The sequence below is a fragment of the Lepidochelys olivacea genome (assembly GCF_965140295.1).
Source record: "Lepidochelys olivacea isolate rLepOli2 genome assembly, chromosome: 2".
In the NCBI taxonomy this organism is placed as follows: domain Eukaryota; kingdom Metazoa; phylum Chordata; order Testudines; family Cheloniidae; genus Lepidochelys; species Lepidochelys olivacea.
In genome coordinates, this window is record NC_140412.1 from 105,307,923 (window position 1) to 105,326,284 (window position 18,362).

The window sequence follows — 18,362 nt, forward strand, 5'->3', positions numbered from 1 at the left end:
GTTTCCTATTTGGCATAGGACTAATTCTAGTAGACTTCTTCATATTCTTCCTGTTTCCCTGAGAGCATTCTCTGTTGATTATCTCTTTGTGATCTGATATTTTAAATTAGAGGTAGTTCTGGTTATTGTTTTTGGTTGGAAGAATTTTCTATCATATCACCCCTTCATTGTCTCTTTTCTAACCTGAACAGCACTAATCTTTTTGGTCTCTCCTTGTATGGAAGCTGTTCCTTACCCTTCATCATCATTGCCCTTCTCTGAATTTTTCCCAGTTCCACTATGTCCTTTATGAGGTGAAATGAACAGACTAGGCTTTCTTGTGAAATCAATGCAAGAGATTTCTGTAATCTCAGGAAAGAATTAATAGGGAAATGCTACCCATATTAGGAGAGGTCATGCATTCAGTTGAAGTTTTGTGTATTAATAACTGCTATGGGAGAAAAATGAAGTATCAGAGCCAACTGTTCTCTGATGCTGTATTTGCCCTATGATTCAACTTCATTTCTCAGTTCTGTACAAACTGAATTTTTAAACACTTTTTTCATTAAATATTAGGAGCAGTGAATGACTTTTGAGCCTTTATTTCTAAAAGTTTGATTATATCTGTTTCTTAAATCAAATGATTTGTATTTGTTGCTAGAACTTCAGTGAATATCTAGTCATTGCTTTCCAGAAGACACAAAGCAACATGAGCCTATATGTGCTGTAAATATATCCCCACAAAAAACTGTGAATTTGTTGCAGTTGGAATTATTAATTTATGTGACTACAAGGTACTGTCAGACATTAATTTAACCATAAATTCATGTATTAAATCCAAAGTTCAAATTATATTTATATAATTGCTCTAAACATGTTTAAAAATCTAAATAATAATAAATCCATATAGTAAAAAACATTCATAAGCAACAAGGTATGGTGGTTCGTCCTCTTTTCAGATTATTTTAAAACTAGCTGCACCCAGCATTTTATCATCTTACAGTGACCCATATTTTAAGATAACACTGGTACATTGGAATGTACTATAAGCTTATCACATAACAAAACAACTTCTCTTTGTCTATTAGGACCAGTTTGTAACAGTCTTCTATAATTTAGAGGCCTTTTGTGCAGAAACATTTATTTTATCTCATTAGCCGTATTCCAAGCTTAACATGCTTCCAGAACTTGTCTTGTTAAATGCCACATTCCTCTTAACTTTTGAATTTATTTTTCAAGGCCTTGTTACGTTGGCTTAACCGCCTACACTAGTTACAGAGCGCATATATTTTTCTTAGCCAACCTGAGAACCTTAACCCTTTTATGCTAAAACCTTTCTACAGCTGTCCTCCAATAAAGTGGTGTTGCTTTTCTTCACCGTTCTTCTTTTAATTTGTTTAAAATACTGGTAAACCATTCCAATATCTTAATTCAGTTTGACTATAAAATTACTTTGCCTCTAAAGTGAACCACTTTTCCAGTGAAAATGGTTTGTTTGACACTGTGGAAGAGATTTTGCATGTTCTCTTCAACAAAGACTTTGGTGCTCTGTTTGAACTAGGAGGTGTTATTTGTCTTTCATATTTTATATGTGCATGAAGCGGTGTTGGGCTAGTTTTCTCAAAGACAAGAAATGAAGTATCTTTAATTTTCTTTTGGTTGAGTGTTGGATTATTTATTTAATTTTGTTTGCCTTTTTAGGCAAGTACTTCAAGGAACTGTCAGAAGGCTTTTAATTCTGTTTGCTAAAAGACACACAATTTGTCCTCTTGAAGGGAGACCTTAAGCAGTAACCTTTGGGGATGAATCACTTTTTCTTTTTTAACGTGAATCATACTTTCTGTATTATGTAAGACAGATGTTCCTTACTGTCTTTAGCAGCTATGCAGTGGTATTTAAATAAACCAACAATCACTGGACTGTATGTCAATAAAAAGCTTTAGTATTAATTAAAGCTTTCTTCTAAAATGCTATGAGCAGCATTTCTGTTAGACTGACATTCTAACACTATAAGCAGAAACTGAAGATACTGTTAATGACTCAATTTTCTGTACAACTCAACAGGTCAAACCACTTTTTTGAAAATGTTTCCTCTATTTTGAAAACTGATTATTGTACCAATACGTTTGAAACACATGCTATGTGGTATGGTTTTGCTTGCGGATACTTACATAGGCAAGCTTATTAATTTATTCCAGTGTTGTTCATAAAGTTGCAAGAACTGTTTAATAACTACAATAGGCTAGCAGAATTCAAGGATAAACTACTACCAGACCAACATCAGCAATTCCAGGCACTGGTAGATGAGAGGCAACTGATAGCCAAGGTGGGACTCCAGGCTACTGTGGACATGGCCAACACATTCTTTCACTCTCTAGCAACCGCGGTCATTATGAGCTGGGACTCATGGCTACAGTCGTCTGGCTTTCCCAGGGAGGTCCAAAATACAGCCAAGGACCTCCTCTTCGACAAGCACAAGTTGTTCTACAAAAAGACAGATGAATCCCTCTACTCACTGAAGGACTCCAGGCCATACTAATGTCCCTTAGTATGTATACCCCGGTCCTGAGACACAGCAGAGGCAACCGTTCCTTCCATGCCCACATGCTGTCTACCCAGCCTGCTACCACAGCGCCAGCAGGAGGTCCCACGTAGGCGGCACCGTTCTTGACAACCGCACTTCCCCGCCTCCACCACAGCCACCTCTTTTATTCTCTCCCAATAGTAACCAAAAGCTCAGTTTTGGCGTGCAGGTCGAGACCTGCAAACCTCCCCCGATGCCATGTGCGGCGCCCCATATAGTCTTTGGGGGCCATCTTGCCCTATTTGCCCACAATTGGGGCAATATCACCATGAGAAGTTGGGTACTGGATACTCCATAGAATTTCTCTCATTCCCACCTCATCAACATCACCACCCTCCAGACTGTCGCTGGGGACCCATCCCTTCAATGCATTCTCCAACAAGAAGCAGATGCTCTGTTCCTCAAAGGAGCCATAGAGCCTGTCTCACCTCACTACAAAGGACGAGGCTTCTACTCACTGTAATTCCTCATCCCAAAGAAGGGTAGAGAGTGCCACCCCATTCCAAATCTTCAGGTGGTGAATACCTTTATCAGAAGGTCCAAATTCAGTATGGTTACACTGGCATCGATTCACTCCCTCCCCCAGGGAGCCTGGTTCGTGGCTCTTGATGTGAAGGACACTTAATTCCACATGGATATTCACCAAACCCCCACCACAAGTTTCTCCATTTTTGGGTAGGACACCAACACAGTCAATTTCGGGTCCTCATGTTCAGCATAGCACCAGCTCCGCAAGTGTTCACAAAGGTCTTTGCTGTGGTAGCAGCCCACATAGGCCACCTTGGCTACTCAGTATACTCCTACCTCAACGACTGGCTTCTCGTGGTACTATTGCTCCAGGAAGTGACCTCCACAATCCTCGCACTCTCCTGGCATTGATAGGTATTTGTATCAACGAGGAGAAGTCAGTGTTGATACGTACATAGACGATATACTTTATCGGAGCGCAGCACAACTCCATCGGAGCAAGAGGTTTTTTTCCAGCAGACCGCGTCACAACACGGATGACAATCATTGCGAACCTGCATCCCAGACCTCACATTGTGGTCTGGCTGTCTGTCTCTCCTTGGACATATGGACACCTGCACCTATGTTACACTGCATGCACATCTCCATATGTGTTGACTCTAGCTTCTCCATCTACAGACCGAGCACAGCGTATGGAGTCAAGGGTCATTGTTCCCCGGACTGTGCTGCCCTCCTAAGCATGGTGGCCCGATCCTTCCAAAGTCATGGTAGGCATCCCCTTCACCCCTCCCGTACCACACGCCACAATCAAAACACACGTCTCCCTTGGGGGTTGGGGAGCCCACCTGGACTGCCACACGGCCCAGGAACTGTAGATGCCACAGGGGGCACATAAATGTGCTAGAACTGCAGGCAGTCCATGTGGTGTGTCAGTCCTTTCCCTCACTTGTTTAGTCTCTCCCACATTCAACTTCTCTCCAACATTGTGACAGTGGTGCACACCAACAAGCAGGACAGTGCCAAGTTTCCCTCCCTCTACTCAGTCTGTCTGCCTTTGAAACTGGTGCATCAAAACCCATGTGACACTTCAAGCCACGTACCTCGCAAGCACCCATAATTCCCTGGCCGACTCGCTCAGCCAGGACACTCTACTTCAATTACAAGTGGGAGCTACACCATGCTACGGTGTGTCTTTGAGAAATGGGGCGCACACTCCCAGTGGGACCTCTTTGCCATACACAAGAACCAAAAGCTGCCCAGCTATTCTAAAAGAGCAGTAAGGGAGGACTCACAGGGCAATGCTCTCCACCTCCCCTGGACAGGCAATCAGTGCTATGCCTTTCCTTCCATTCCCCTCCTGCCACAAGATTCACTAGGACCAGTCCACCATGATACTCATAGCCCCATTCTGGCCCCATCAGTTCTGCTTCACAGACCTCCTCAGACTCTCTACCCGCACACTACTCTGTCACCGCACAGTCCCTGATCTACTCTAACAAGATCAGGGGAGGCTCTAGCATCCCAATCAAGGCATTCTTCACTTCACAGCATGGTATTTGTATGGGGGTCGAAGGTAGACAAGGCATGCTCCTCCCCAGTATGAAAAATCCTTACTCAGAGCAGGAGAGAATCCACCAGGGCATGCTACCAAACTAAAGGTAGCTTCATAGTATGGGCTCACCACCACTCACTGGGCACAGTATCTTTACCAGTTGTCCTAGACTACCTTCTCACCCTCAAAACATCAGGCGGAGTCCTCAACTCTATAGAGGCAGCACTCAGTGCCTATCTCTCCCTCCTGTGGATGGCACCTCATTGTTTACACACCCCAGCACCATCTGCTACATGAAGGGTTTACTCAATATCTTTTCACCAGTACTGAAGTCCACACCCATGTGGGACCTTGATCTCTTTCTCTCCACCTTCACAAAGCTACCTTTTGAATTGTTGGCATCCTGCTTTCTCTCCCAATTCTTGATGAAAGTGACATTCCTGGTAGCTATTACTTCAGCCATGCAGATAAGTGAACTAGCAGCCATGATGACAGACCCTCACCAACACACTATATTCCACAAGGACAAGGTGTCCTTATGGCTACACAATAAATTCCTCCCAAAGGTGGTATCAGAATTCCACCTGAATCAGTGTATCCACCAGTTGTTTTCCACCCCAAACTGTACACCTCCCACACTGACAGGGTCCTATACTCCCTTAATGTCTGCCATGCACTGGCATTCTACCTACACAGGGCTCGATCCTTTTGCCCATTGCCAAACCTTTTTGTGGCCATTGCTGAATTGTCCAAGGGTCAAGCCCTCTCCTCCCAGTGAATCTCCAAATGGGTCTTGGGGTGATTTATTTCAGCAGATCTAACCTAAGCTCAGACTCTGAAGTTCTGTTGCCACCAGGAGTAATATCAAAGTATTATTTATTTAGAACAAAATTTCAGAAAGAACAGATCCTAGAGCAATAAACAAGTCTAGAGAGATGCCTGCCTTCCCTAGGGTTTACTAATCCCTGGATTTGGGGAAGGCCCCAACTTCTTTAGACTTCTGCACAGAGAGACTCTGTATCAGCGTGTTCCCCTGGATGGCTCCTAAAAATTGACACCCACTTCACTTCCTGACAGTGGCTTTTTAACTGTTTATAGCCCTTTTGATCTCTTGGTTCCCAGCATTGGCAGAACAACTGTCACTTCTGCCTGTAGCCACCAGTGTTTGCTGGGAGGCTGCTTACCTGTAGCTCTTACGATGTTTTCCTACTTTTCTCTCAGCCCCCTATTAAGCTAGATCAATATATTCCTATAGGAAAGTCCTATAACACGGTATACAATAACTTCACCTCATTGACCATGTCACTTAGTGTTGTTAAAATACATTTCCATATCCATTGGAGCAGTGATAGATTTCTCTGCAGCCTTGCAAAATTTTTAACTTCGGTAGTCATCAATTCTGTAGTTTGTAGTTATATTGCTTAGTACGTAAAGGTTTTTATCTGAAAGCTAGACTTAAGCTTTCAGGAAGGACTTAAAATATATACAAAGTTTTGCTGAGTGAGTTAGTTTTGTACCATGTGCCATCTGTTTGTCATAAGAAAATTTAAATTCTAATACCTCATACAAATATATAAAGTATACTTAGTACTGTACCAGACTTCTGTCTATTAGGTATCTTTCTTTAGATTGTCATGGTATATTAGCTCTTTTGGTTTTGGAAGAATGTTTGTTTTCCACTGAGGCAGTTTCGTTAGGAAAACATTAATAAAATAAATTTTCTGAGATATTCATCTCATTAGTTCTTTGTTTGCTGTATCATGAACATAAGAATCACTGTATTAAAACAGAACTATCTTTATCAGTCAGACCAATGGCCAATGTTAGATATTTCTGAGGAAGATGCTAAAATACACTCTCACTCTCCTTATTTATGCAGTGGCATACTGTACAGATAGTTTATCCCTTAGTCAAGCTAATTGTAAATTTCACTTTAATCAAGAGGGAAGTAGATGGCTCTTGTAATTTTCCTAACTAGTCATATTCATTTAATATGTTTTTTAATCTTACTAAGCTACTAGAGGTACATAATTGAGGCTTTTTTAAATAAACCTTTCCAGAGCTCTTTTCTTCATATTTTCTATTCTGACTGGATATCCCTGTTATCCATATAAATGCCTAATATCTTTTTGTCTTTCTACGTTTTTGGCCTCAGTGACATCCTGTGACAATGAGTTCCATAGTGTAATTATGCATTGTGGGAAATTGCATTTCCTTTTATCGGTTTTGAATTTGCTGTCTTTCAGTTCTGTTGAATGTCCCGTTGTTTTTGTGCTGTGAGACAAGGAGAACAGAGTCCTGATTTCCTTTATGTATGCCATTTATTATTTTATCTACTTTTCATCTTGTCCTTTCAAATTTGTTTGCTCTCCAATCCAGTTTTTTCAGTCTTTTTTTCTGTGCCCCTAGTGATCATCTCTGTGTGGTACTTTCCAACAGCATGCTGGACTAGATGACCGATGGTCTGATCTGACAAGTCAATTCCTACATAACACAGTTTCTGCCTAATGTTGTAATGAAGACATTACTGGTGTATGAGGTCACATGTAGTTGCTGAAAATATGCATTATGGCTCTTTTACAGGTTTTGTTAGCAAGATGAGATGGTAAACAAAATCTTTCAGTGCAAAGATATTACAGCATAAGTGTCAACAAAAGTGTCTGTACAAAACAGGGTTTAATCAATGTACGCTAGTTAACCTGTAAAATTTCACTTTGTATAAAAGTCGCTCTACAAAAGGATAGGATAATATGGGCTGCTATCCTCTTCTGTTACATTATACAATGAATGCAGTAGCCTTATCTCATATGTTTAAAGTTAAAGTTGCAGCTCAGGGCCATAAATAATTGAATCGTAGCTGGCATCGTTTGTCACGCCTTTTAAATTATTTTACTAATTCCAAAAATAGGTATGGTCTCTTTACTTTTAGATAGTTGTGAGGCTGCCACTATTCCTCTCCTCTTACCCCTTCCTTCTGAGACACCTGTTCCTAGCAACATAAGCTCAGGAGAAGCAGCAGCAGAAAGTAGCATATGCAGCTGCTCTCTGAAACAACAGTGGCTAAGTATGGAGGGTCTGGGTCCTCCAGTATTCATCTTTCAGGCAGGGGACTGGGAAGAATCACTTCCTTTCTCTCTGAACTGCCACAAATGGTGTGGGGGAGGGAGGGAGGGATTCTAAAGAGGTCAGTGAAACTGTCCCACAGAGGTCCCTCTTACAAATCTTTATGAGCCCTGTGATCTGCCTCTACATTCATCGTCTCTGGCCTATCTGTACAACCTGCCAGGAGGGGAAATCAAACAAGGTCCTGAGTCTCTCAAGACCCTTCTCTTTTCCTCTCCCTTCTTCCTTTTAACCTGGCCTCTTCAATAGATGTCTCTCCACTGAAAAGTGGGGCCGGGGGTGGGGGGGAGAATGTGTGTGTGTGAGAGAGAGAAGGGGAGAAAGACTTGTCCTTTTTTGCTTCCTCTGGGAAGCAGAGGCAGGCACTTCTCTGGTTCTGAAGGAGAGGATTGGGAGGTAAGCATGCTGGTTTCACTGCATGATATTCTGCCAGCTACACTCTCCATCCTTTCCTCTGCTTCACATGTTGGTTTGAGATCTCAGAAGGAAGTGTGTTACTACCTGTGTCTATATATTTTCAAGAACTGCAGCCTGTTTTTTCTTCTAGCTATTGCATTCAGGTATTTATAATATATCCATTACTATTAAAATTACTTTAGAAAGGTTTTTATTTGTCTTCCCACTGACACTCTTCTGAAGTGACACCAGCCACACTTAAAATAAGCGAAATAAAACAGGGAGCGCTCTCAGTGCAGTGTATCATTGGGTAGCGTTTGGTCTTAAGATTTCACACCTCCTGTTTGGGACTTGCAAGAGAAATTATCCTCTAGGGAGATTCATTGTCCTGGCCACAAAGGATGAAAGAGAAGAAGCAATGGATGTTTAATTAGGCTGCAACTTTATTCACTCAACATATCTGGGAATACCAACAATAAATTGTAGAGTGCAGGTTGTCATTCTTTCCTTAATTGTTTCCACCTGCATGGGAGGGCTGCCATCAGCTCTTACCCTTCCCATCCTGGTACCATCCAGACTAGGAGCATGCACAAGGTGAGCAAGCAAGGGCACAGCCCACCCCCCGCAATCAGCAGGGGCACAGAACTCCTCTGGGGCTGGGGGAGAGTGAACTCCTATGGGAGAGGGCAGGAGATGGCAGCTCCTCTGGCCCTGGATCTAGCTCTTCCAGCTGCCCGGTGAGAGTGAGCTCCTCTGTCTGTGGGAGGAAGGGAGAGTGCCAGCTCCATGGTTGGGGACAACCAGGTCCTCCGGCTGTGAGAGACACACAGTGCCCCTCCAAAAGCGGCCAACTTTTTATTCCTTTGTACGCCCCTGACCCAGACCATTTCTGCGACCTGTCAGCCTCCCATCATATGACAGTTAAGAGAGACTAGAAGGGGTGTATGTCTCCATGCTGTGCTGGATATTAGGAGCTCCAGCCCCTCTCTTTCCATCTTCCTTATGGGATACCATCCTGTAAATCCCCTTTCAACACACGTTTGTCAGAGAATTGTATCCCCTCTGTGAACATGTACTTGCATAGGGGACACCGGCTGCCTATTGAGTTGTGACATCTTGATCTAACCTCTTTACCTCCCCAGACCGCTGTGGGGAAGGCAAACAACCCCACCCCCCTCAGCCAATCTGGCATGCTCCCCACCCAAAAAAAAAAAGATGACTAGCGCACGCCCACAGTAGATGATAAAAACCTGATTCTGTTCTGATCTGTGGATGGGAGGGTGGGTGCTAATGATCACGGAGAGAGAATATTTCTTCTGGATAGCAGGGGTATAAATACCTTCCTCTTCCACCAGTGCACATTGATGGGTCACTGTCCCCCTCTGGTCCAGCTATTTACCGTCCACTCAGGTAAGTCCATTCCCTTTTCCCCTCCTTTGTAACCCAAATGCAGTAGGGAGTTAGAAGGAGACCTGTCCCCCTTTCTCTCTCCCCCCTCCATCCCCCCCTGCAACGAGTCACCACATTCAGTTGTGGTTAGCATGTATGGCCCAAATAGAGGGATTGAATATAACAGAGCTGATTTACATGAGTAATGTGCTGTTTTGTATCATGGTTACTCCTGTCCTAAATTCCTCATAGATTTCCACATAAAAATGAGTGTTATCCATGTGACCTAGAATAGACTGTACTGTAATCTCCCTTATTTTTAAAAAAAATTATCTTTAAATGGCATAATTGGGAAAAATGTGTGTATGTGATATTTTTCCAAATGGTCGGGCATTAAAACTATTTTTAAAAGTACACCACATCGAAGAGTTAGTGGGTGTTTTCATCTTGCCTGTCAACATCTTCAAAGACTTCAGAAATTTTGATTCCTTTTTCTGTTTTTGTAAAAATGCCAAAGAGCTATGAGTTAGAATGCAATGTGGCAAAAGCAACCTCATTTGAAAGACATTAAATTGATTTTTGAGCTAAAATTAGTATGATTGGAGGGCTAAAATGACCTAGACTTCTCTTTGAGGCTCTAAGTAGTTAATTCCCAGCATTTCTTTTAAGCATCAACAGCAAGTGGCCCTCTTTTGATCTACTGTCCACTGCTGCAAAATCCCTGCCCTTTCTCTTTGGGATTCATAAGGTATACATATTTTGTCACACTGCATGTAGAGAGTCATTTTTGTCAGGTTAAGGAGGTGGGGGCATTCATAGCCTTTGAGAACAGGGTATGGGCATATTGGAACTTGGGAGTAATCGTGTGGTTTGTCTCAAGTGCATATTTTCAGACCCTAAAGCAGTGGTGGGCATGTGGGCACATGGTATAATTGATTTGCCTTCAGTTTACATTATTGCTACTTTGGCGGCTGCTTCTCTCCCACAGTGGAAACAAAAACTATTTCGGGAAGGGGGTTATGACCCTAGCCACCCCTGTATTCACACCCTACATTTGTACAAAATATGCCTGGTGAGATGCCATTTAAAAATTAACACAAGGGTCATAATATCACTGTACAATATATGTAACAATGCTGTACGTGAAATTATGGATACTCACGAATACTAGGCTTTAAAGTCCCTGACTAAAAGGTGTTTAAACCAGGCATGCATGTCAAGGGGCATTGATAAACAGGTTTTTGCCAAACAAAGGAAAGTGGCCACAATCTCAAACCAGTTGTAGCTAAATTCCATGGGCTCTTCATTCATATTAGAGGTTATAGCAGGAATAGATCATTTCCGTAGTAGCGGCCACCAGCGTGGGAGGAACCAACATGGAGCCTTATCCTCCAAACCTTATGGATCATTTACTCGGCATGCATTGGTGAACTTTATCTGGTGGTATCCTTCAGAAGAATATATTTCAGACAGATCTATAAAGAGAGGGGAAACCACTCCCTAAATTATCCTTCACCTTCAGGAGACAAAGAAACCAAGCAATTTGATCTCTGTGTTGGGTCCTGGTCAGGCCAGCCAGTAAAAAGCTGGAAAGAAGACAAGAGTGAGAGAAACAGTCTTGAACAAAGACTGTATTTTACTAGATTAAGTTTCAGGCTTTTAGATGTGTTCTTCACTTTTTTATTTGCTTATAACTGATCTACCCTTATTTCCTTTACTTGGTATCACATAATCCTTGCTCTTCTGTAAATAAACTTGTTTTACTTATAATCTAAGAGTAAACACTGCTGTGTTTTGAATTTAAGTGATGAACTCTTGTTAAAGTAATAAGCTGTGTTTTTTGTCTCTTTAAAGGACCAATGACCCACTTTACATCCCTGAGTGTTCCAGGGGGGAGTGGGACACTTCAGGGCAGACATTTTGGGGGAAATTTGAGATTGGGGATGTGTTGGGGTCACCTTGCAAGTAGTAACTTGCTGGTGGAGATGCGGCTGGGGCTGCTGTGTTGCAGGCAGGGTGCTAGGGTCAGACCTCTGAACCAGGGCTGCACAGCACAGAGAAACTCAAGGAACCACATGCTTGTCTGTTGGTGTTCCGATTGAGAGACACAGCAGGAGAACATGGAAGGCACCCAGGGTTACAGGGAGGCAGTGAGACCTCTCACTGGTCTGGGCTTAGCACCAAGACATTACAGGGATGTTGGTTATCCTAACCCCAAAGAAGTCAGGAGTTAGTGTATTCCCCCTTTTTCCTTTGAATTTGGCATTATCCTGGCTTAAACAGAGAAGGGGGATTAGAAAAATCCAGGCATTTCTTTGAGGCCTGGTGTTTGCCTCCTACAGTAGCTCTGCAGCAGGCTGTGACCTTGGTCAGTCATGGGAATAAGATGACCCCGGTAGGCCTAAAAATACTAGCATGCTATGGATTTGAGCATTGAAAATGGTTAGACCATTGATAGTCTGGGGGAGTTGGGGCCTTAACCCACCTTCTTTTTCACTGCTGCCAGGACATGTTGCTTTCTGAAGAAAATTTAAGGTTCAGTAGAGTTGCAGTCACTTGTCCCAGAGAACCCAACAGTCCTGCTTCCCTTCTCATTGCCCACTACCATTCGCATTGAGAAGTAGTGTGTGGCAACACCATCTACACCTTCTTACTTCTTCCCCACCTGTAGTTCAAATGCTTATTTTTAAAAGTATGGAACCTCTTGAGGCATCTCAACACAGCACATGTATTTGTTGTGTTTTAATGTTTATTTCTGCAGCTGCAAACCTAGAATGAATAAGGGTATTTTAGACTAGCATAAAATCCATGCTAACTTCTTAGAAGCAAAAGACAAACTGCTATTTAATTAAATGTAGAAACGTTTTGATAGGCTTGCCTTCTTAAATGGCAAGCAAGTAGACAGAATCTGATTAAAACAGTGTCTTCTGTATCTTCAGTTCCTGTCATACAGTATCATTTGGAAAAAAACCTTTTGCTAAAATTAGGTTTTTAAATAGGAATGCCTGAAAAAATAAAAATTCTTATTAACTGAAGATGTACTTCAATATATGTTTTTGAACAGATGACCCGCTGTACACTGTGGTGGTGGTGCAAAGTTTGTCCCTTTAATTTCTAAAGAGTTTGCCCATTACCAATAATATAACCAAGAATCAATAATATGGCTTCATGGCTGTTTCTATAGAATTCCTATACATTATTTTAAAAGTCATTAAAATGGAATTATATTGGTGGTGGTGGTGGTGGTTACTATAGCTTAGTATGTATCATACTTGCATGAATATAAATTTAGTGTAATCTGCATAAAAATGTTGTCAAGATTACTGTGGAAACCTTTAACTTGAACTTCATTTTTTTTAAGCAAAAAGAGCAAGAAAGCTGTTTATAAGACATTTTAAAATGGATAATTAAGACAAGTCTAGTAACTGTGTGAGAGAGTGATATAATTAATAACTCAGTAGAGCACATACTGACTCTTGACCAATTGGCAGGTTGATGACATCTTAGGAGAAGGCAGTGATGATAGTGACAGTGAGAAAAAGAAGACAGAAGAGGAAGGAGAGAAACCACAGAGTAGTGCAACAGAATCGCTAGGAATGAAGATAGAAGAGAGGCCTGGATCATCATCCTCATCAAGTGAAAGGAGCTTAACAGGCAGTATCCCCAGGTATGAGTTTGTCAAATGTAAGAGTGGTTTTTATATAAGAAATTCAACAAAATATTTAAAATGGGATTCACTTATGCTTTATATACAGTCTTCTAAAAACAAAGAATTGGAGTTTTCTACAGTAAATGTTTCATAAGAAATAAGCACAGTTCCTCCCCAGCCCTTGTGACCAAAGTCCGCTCTAAGCTGGGTGGCCACCCAGCAGGCTATGAAGTGCTGCGCACTTCAGGTGTCCCTCCCCTCACTGCCATGCTGCTCCTGCCCTCTGCCTTGGAGCTGCTCCCAGTAGCCTCCTGCTTGCTGTGCAGAGGGGGGGAGGTGGCGCTGATGTCAGGGTGTCCCCCTCCTCCCACCCCTGTACCCCATCTCCACAGAGCCGGAGAGGGGGGAAGAAGGGGCAGGAGGGCAGAAACACGATAGGTCTCAGGACGGAGGGAGCTTGCTGGCAGCTGCTCTTGTCTGAACGTGCTTATCTACTTAAAAGGGCAGTGTACTTAAAGGAGCAATGCGTCTCTCTTTCCCTCTGTCACCTCCCAACACATACTTGTGGTGGTGGTGTTACTTCTTGATACTTCTTTCAAAGTGTGTTGGTTTAGTTTTTTGACTGGTCTATTCATTTCATAATTTTTATTTCTCTTACACTTAAATTTAATTCTTTGAATAATGTGCTCTAAAACACCTAACCTGTCCTGGCTGGAGTAATTATCCCTATGGTAACTTTTTAAAAATATATATTATATCTAGGTTTTTGGTTTCTACTGGTGGCATACATCTGCACATTACCACAATATGGTGCACATAAAATTCATTCTGCACATGGATGGAAAAAATTAGAGGGAACACTATCAACCAATTTTATAGTAAAACCAGAGTTAGCATTAAATCATAAACACAATAAAGGAATGCTATATTGAATAGCCCTACATTTGAAGCCCACTAAAACTTAATTTTTCTAAGTCCGCAGCTATATAAAAACAAATAAAGTATTACCTTCAAGATGAGACCATTTATTGTCTTAAAATTCCAACTGATAGAGGTTCAGTATCCATTTACCACCAAATAGTAAAGAATCAAATGTGACGTGAGGATGCTCATTATGCCTTCCCTCTGCTTTCCTTTGGGTTTCCATTTAGATGATTACATTTATAAGAACTTAGATTTCTTAAATCCCACATCAACAACTTAAGTCTGCAGCTGTCATATTGGAGGCAAATACATTTCTCTGTAATGGAAGAGAAATGTAAATTTTAAAGCTGTCAACTTTTGATTGTCTAAATCACCTGTTAAAAAATTTATATTTTATCATAACTCGGAGAAATCTTTCTATACAGAGTGAGTTTACTGTAATTGACTGAAGCATCTCAGTCTGTGGGTTAAATGGTAGCTGTGTTGTTGCGGTTCAGTGATGAGACAGAACACAGCTTTATGCAAGCAAACAGGCTGGTCAGCGGAGATGGGCTGTTTTGCCCCCCCTGCCTTCCACCTTCTCCTTTTATTATATTTCTCCCCCTAAGCATTACACACTGCTACACAAAGGAATGTATGACGTTGATTCATATGCTTAGTTACCATCCTCTATCTACTACAATCCTGGTTCTCAGGCCTTGAGCCCAGGCTAAAGAAACCTCCCACAGTTACTGTCCAAACAATCAAGTTCTCAGGGTTCATATCTAGCCCTTGTCCTTGGATAGAGCAATGTGTGCATTGCTCCTAGGAAACAGTCAGGGTGTGCCCCGCCTGCTTCCAGGTGGAATAGCTAGACATTAACCCTTCACTGTGTGCTTCTGTACATTTTAGTGTCCTATAGTCGTATGTGAATTAGGCCATAAATGAATTCACTGGTATTTTAGTGGTACAAGTGTGTATGTTGGGAAACCACCACATGGTATGACAATGTTGATGCTTTTGAGGAGCGCCGCAGCTGGGACAGCCAGTTTGCTATGGGTTAGTCAGTGTTGAGGAGCTATATAGAAAGCCTCTGTAGGACTTGCTATCCTGGTTTTACACTTAATCTTATATATATGATCACTTAAATTAATCAAGTAAGTTGGTGTGACCGAGTACATGTAAGGGCTACACTAAAAATGCTTACTCGGGCAAACTGCAAGGAATAGTGTAGACAACCCCTGAAATTGCACTGATCTTTTGGTATTAACTGATTTTGGATTGTACAGTCAATCTCTTCGGCTTCTGTCTGCATTTCAGGTAGAGGTGTGATAAACAGCTCAAGCAGAAGTACCTGCATTAGCTTTCATCTAACTGGTTTGTCAAAAATAGAAGTGAGGGTGCAGCAATGCAGGCTTCAGCACAGGCTACTCAAACCTGGCAAACCCTCCTGGGTGTATACTTGCTTTTGCAGCCTGCTCTGAAGTCTTCACCACAATGTCCTCACTTTTCTTTTTAGCAAGACAGCTAGATTAAAACTAGTGTGGATATGTCTACATGAGCTGCTAATCACCTATCTGGTTGCATTTTAGACATAGCCTTAGTTTATTACTAAATATATAATTCTTTATAATAAAACAAAGCAAGACATACATATTTGACCCTCATTCTCCACTATGGTCCCTTTATATCACTTACATGCAAAGGTTTGTGAGCAAGGTGTTACCTGGCCAGGGTTGCCAGGTGTCTGGTTTTTGACCGGAATGCCCTGTCAAAAAGGGACCCTGGCGGCTCCAGTCAGCACTGCTGACCAGGCCGTTAAAAGTCAGGTCGGTTGCACAGTGGTGCTAAGGCAGGCTCCCTGCCTACTACGGCACCGCTTGGCTCCCAGAAGCAGCGGCATGTCCCTCCTCCGGCTCCTATGCGTAGGAGCAGCCGGGGGCTCTGCACGCTACCCCCGCCTGAAGCGCTGGCTCTGCAGCTCCTATTGACCAGGAACCGAGACCAGTTGGCGCTGCGGGGACAGCACCTGCAGACAGGGCAACATGCAGAGCTAACTGTCCACGCTGCCGCACAGGAGTCAGGAGGTGGGAACATGCCACTGTTTCTGGGAGCTGCTTGAGGTAAGCACCTCCTGGAGCCTGCACCCCCTCCTGTGCTCCAACCCCCTGCCCCAGCCTTGATCCCCCTCTCCTCTCCGAACCGCTCGATATCAACCTGGAGCACCCTCCTGCACCCCCAGCTCCTCATCTCTAGAACCTGCACCCCCAGCCAGAGCCCTCATTCCCCTCCGCACGCCCCAACCCCCTGCCCCAGCCCAGAGCACCCTCCTACACCCAAATCCCTCACCCCCAGCTCCACCCCAGAGTCTGAGCCCCTGCACCCCTGCCCAGTGAAAATGAGCAAGTGAGTGAGCGTGGGGAGAGTGAGCGACAGTGGGAAGGGGGATGGAGTGAGTGGGGCGGGCCTCAGAGAAGGGGCAGGGCTTCAAAGAAGGGGCGGGGCAAGGGTGTTCGGTTTTGTGTGATTAGAAAGTTGGCAACCCTACCACTGGAGTGCTCAATCAGTCTGGGAGGATCCCCAGGTGGTACAGAGCCATTGTAATGGTTCTGCTTCCCTTTCCTTTACAACCCCTAGCATATTGGGTGTTTATAGATGGGGAGGGGAAGAGGAAGTGGAAGTTGGCAGAGCACCTCTCCTTTCAACTATTCTTGGCTGCCAGTGCAGCCCTGTGGGCTATATACAGCTGGTCATAATATACTGCGCCCTTAAAGCTGATTTCTGAGTTTAATGGCAGCCTTGAAGGTGCAAAATAGGGGAATTAGGTGCCTTATAGACATCTTTTTTGCACTACTTCCTCTGTTTCTCAGTTCAGCTGAAAAACAAGCTTACTCTGTCTGGTATGGAACAATTACATTATTTAAGAAAACCTGTTTTGTCATAAAATCAGCATTGATTGCATGCTGTTGAATCAGATTACTTTATTTTGGGATTATATTACTTTTGCTTTTATTTAAACTATAACTAGTTAATGAGATCTAGTTCTAGTGCCATTTAATTACTGTATCTATGGTATAACTGTTAGCAAGTCCCTTTTCCCATATTTCCTTTTTGATCAAACCATGCTGTGCTGGGTTAGGTCTCAGAGCTTGAACAATTTAAGGTGTTGGGCCAAAACTGCAGAGTTCAGGGTGTCAGCACACTTCAGAACGCAAGTGCAATGTGCTTGCTGGATGCAGCAATGAGATCAATTTGTCCTGGCGTATCCATCCATAATTCAGCATTGTGTACTGAATCCTTTATTGAAAAGGAGTACTTGTGGCACCTTAGAGACTAACAAATTTATTTGAGCATAAGCTTTCATGAGCTACAGCTCACTCCACCGGATGCGTGCAGTGGAAAATACAGTGGGGAGATTTTATATACACAGAAAACATGAAACAATTGTATATAAAATCTCCCTACTGTATTTTCCACTGCATGTATCCGATAAAGTGAGCTGTAGCTCACGAAAGCTTATGCTCAAATAAATTTGTTAGTCTCTAAGGTGCCACAAGTACTCCTTTTCTTTTTGCAGATGCAGACTAACATGGCTGCTACTCTGAATCCTTTATTGTAATTTGAATAGAAAATAAGTAATCAGTACAGCATTTTGTGCAGCCATTCTGGTATTCCCTACTTAAGGGTTACTACTTGCCTTTCAAGGTAATTAATAGCAGGGTTTAGCAGGGAAAACACAGAATACTAAACCCTACAAGGTTAAAGAGCCCTGAGGGGAAATCCTCCCCTTGTAGCAATCAGCTTGGCCACAGACCTCTAGGAACTCCTTATTGCTGAAGTGCAGCAAATAAGATAACCCCCTGTAAATTTGATCAGAGTTCTTGTTTAATTGTGTCAAATTACTAATCAGGTCCAAATCATTTCATAACTTACTCCAGTCATGTTCATTATGATTTATGTGAAAACACATTTCTCTTTATCACTTGTAATTTTAGGGTAAGTGTCCTTCTCATAAACTCTCTATAAAAGATATCAACATTGTTGTTGATTTTTTATTTTAAATACTGTATTGATAAAAGTCAAGTATTTAAAATGCTTTCTGTAGGCATGGTTACTGTAGTTCATGATCTTTCCACAGAGGACAAGGATTAATACTCAAGACTCTGGTGTGTAATTATTACATTATTTCCTTAAAATTATTGAACTATATATTTTTTAATAGTTCTAAATATACATTCACATTTTCACTAACTTGAAAGAATAAAATTATTTTATATCCTAGTATAGGTTTTGTTTGTGCTGTGGATGCCACTAAATAG

General features: G+C 42.3%; 1 protein-coding gene across 1 annotated transcript in view; it reads left to right on the plus strand.

Annotated features, from left to right (window-relative positions):
- The window catches only part of CTDP1 (CTD phosphatase subunit 1), a 172,754-nt gene that overhangs the window by 109,071 nt on the left and 45,321 nt on the right, over positions 1-18,362 (plus strand). Inside the window, exon 12 of the mRNA XM_084618248.1 lies at positions 12,983-13,158. Coding sequence (XP_084474374.1) covers positions 12,983-13,158 — 176 coding nt within the window. The remainder of the gene's footprint in view (positions 1-12,982; positions 13,159-18,362) is intronic.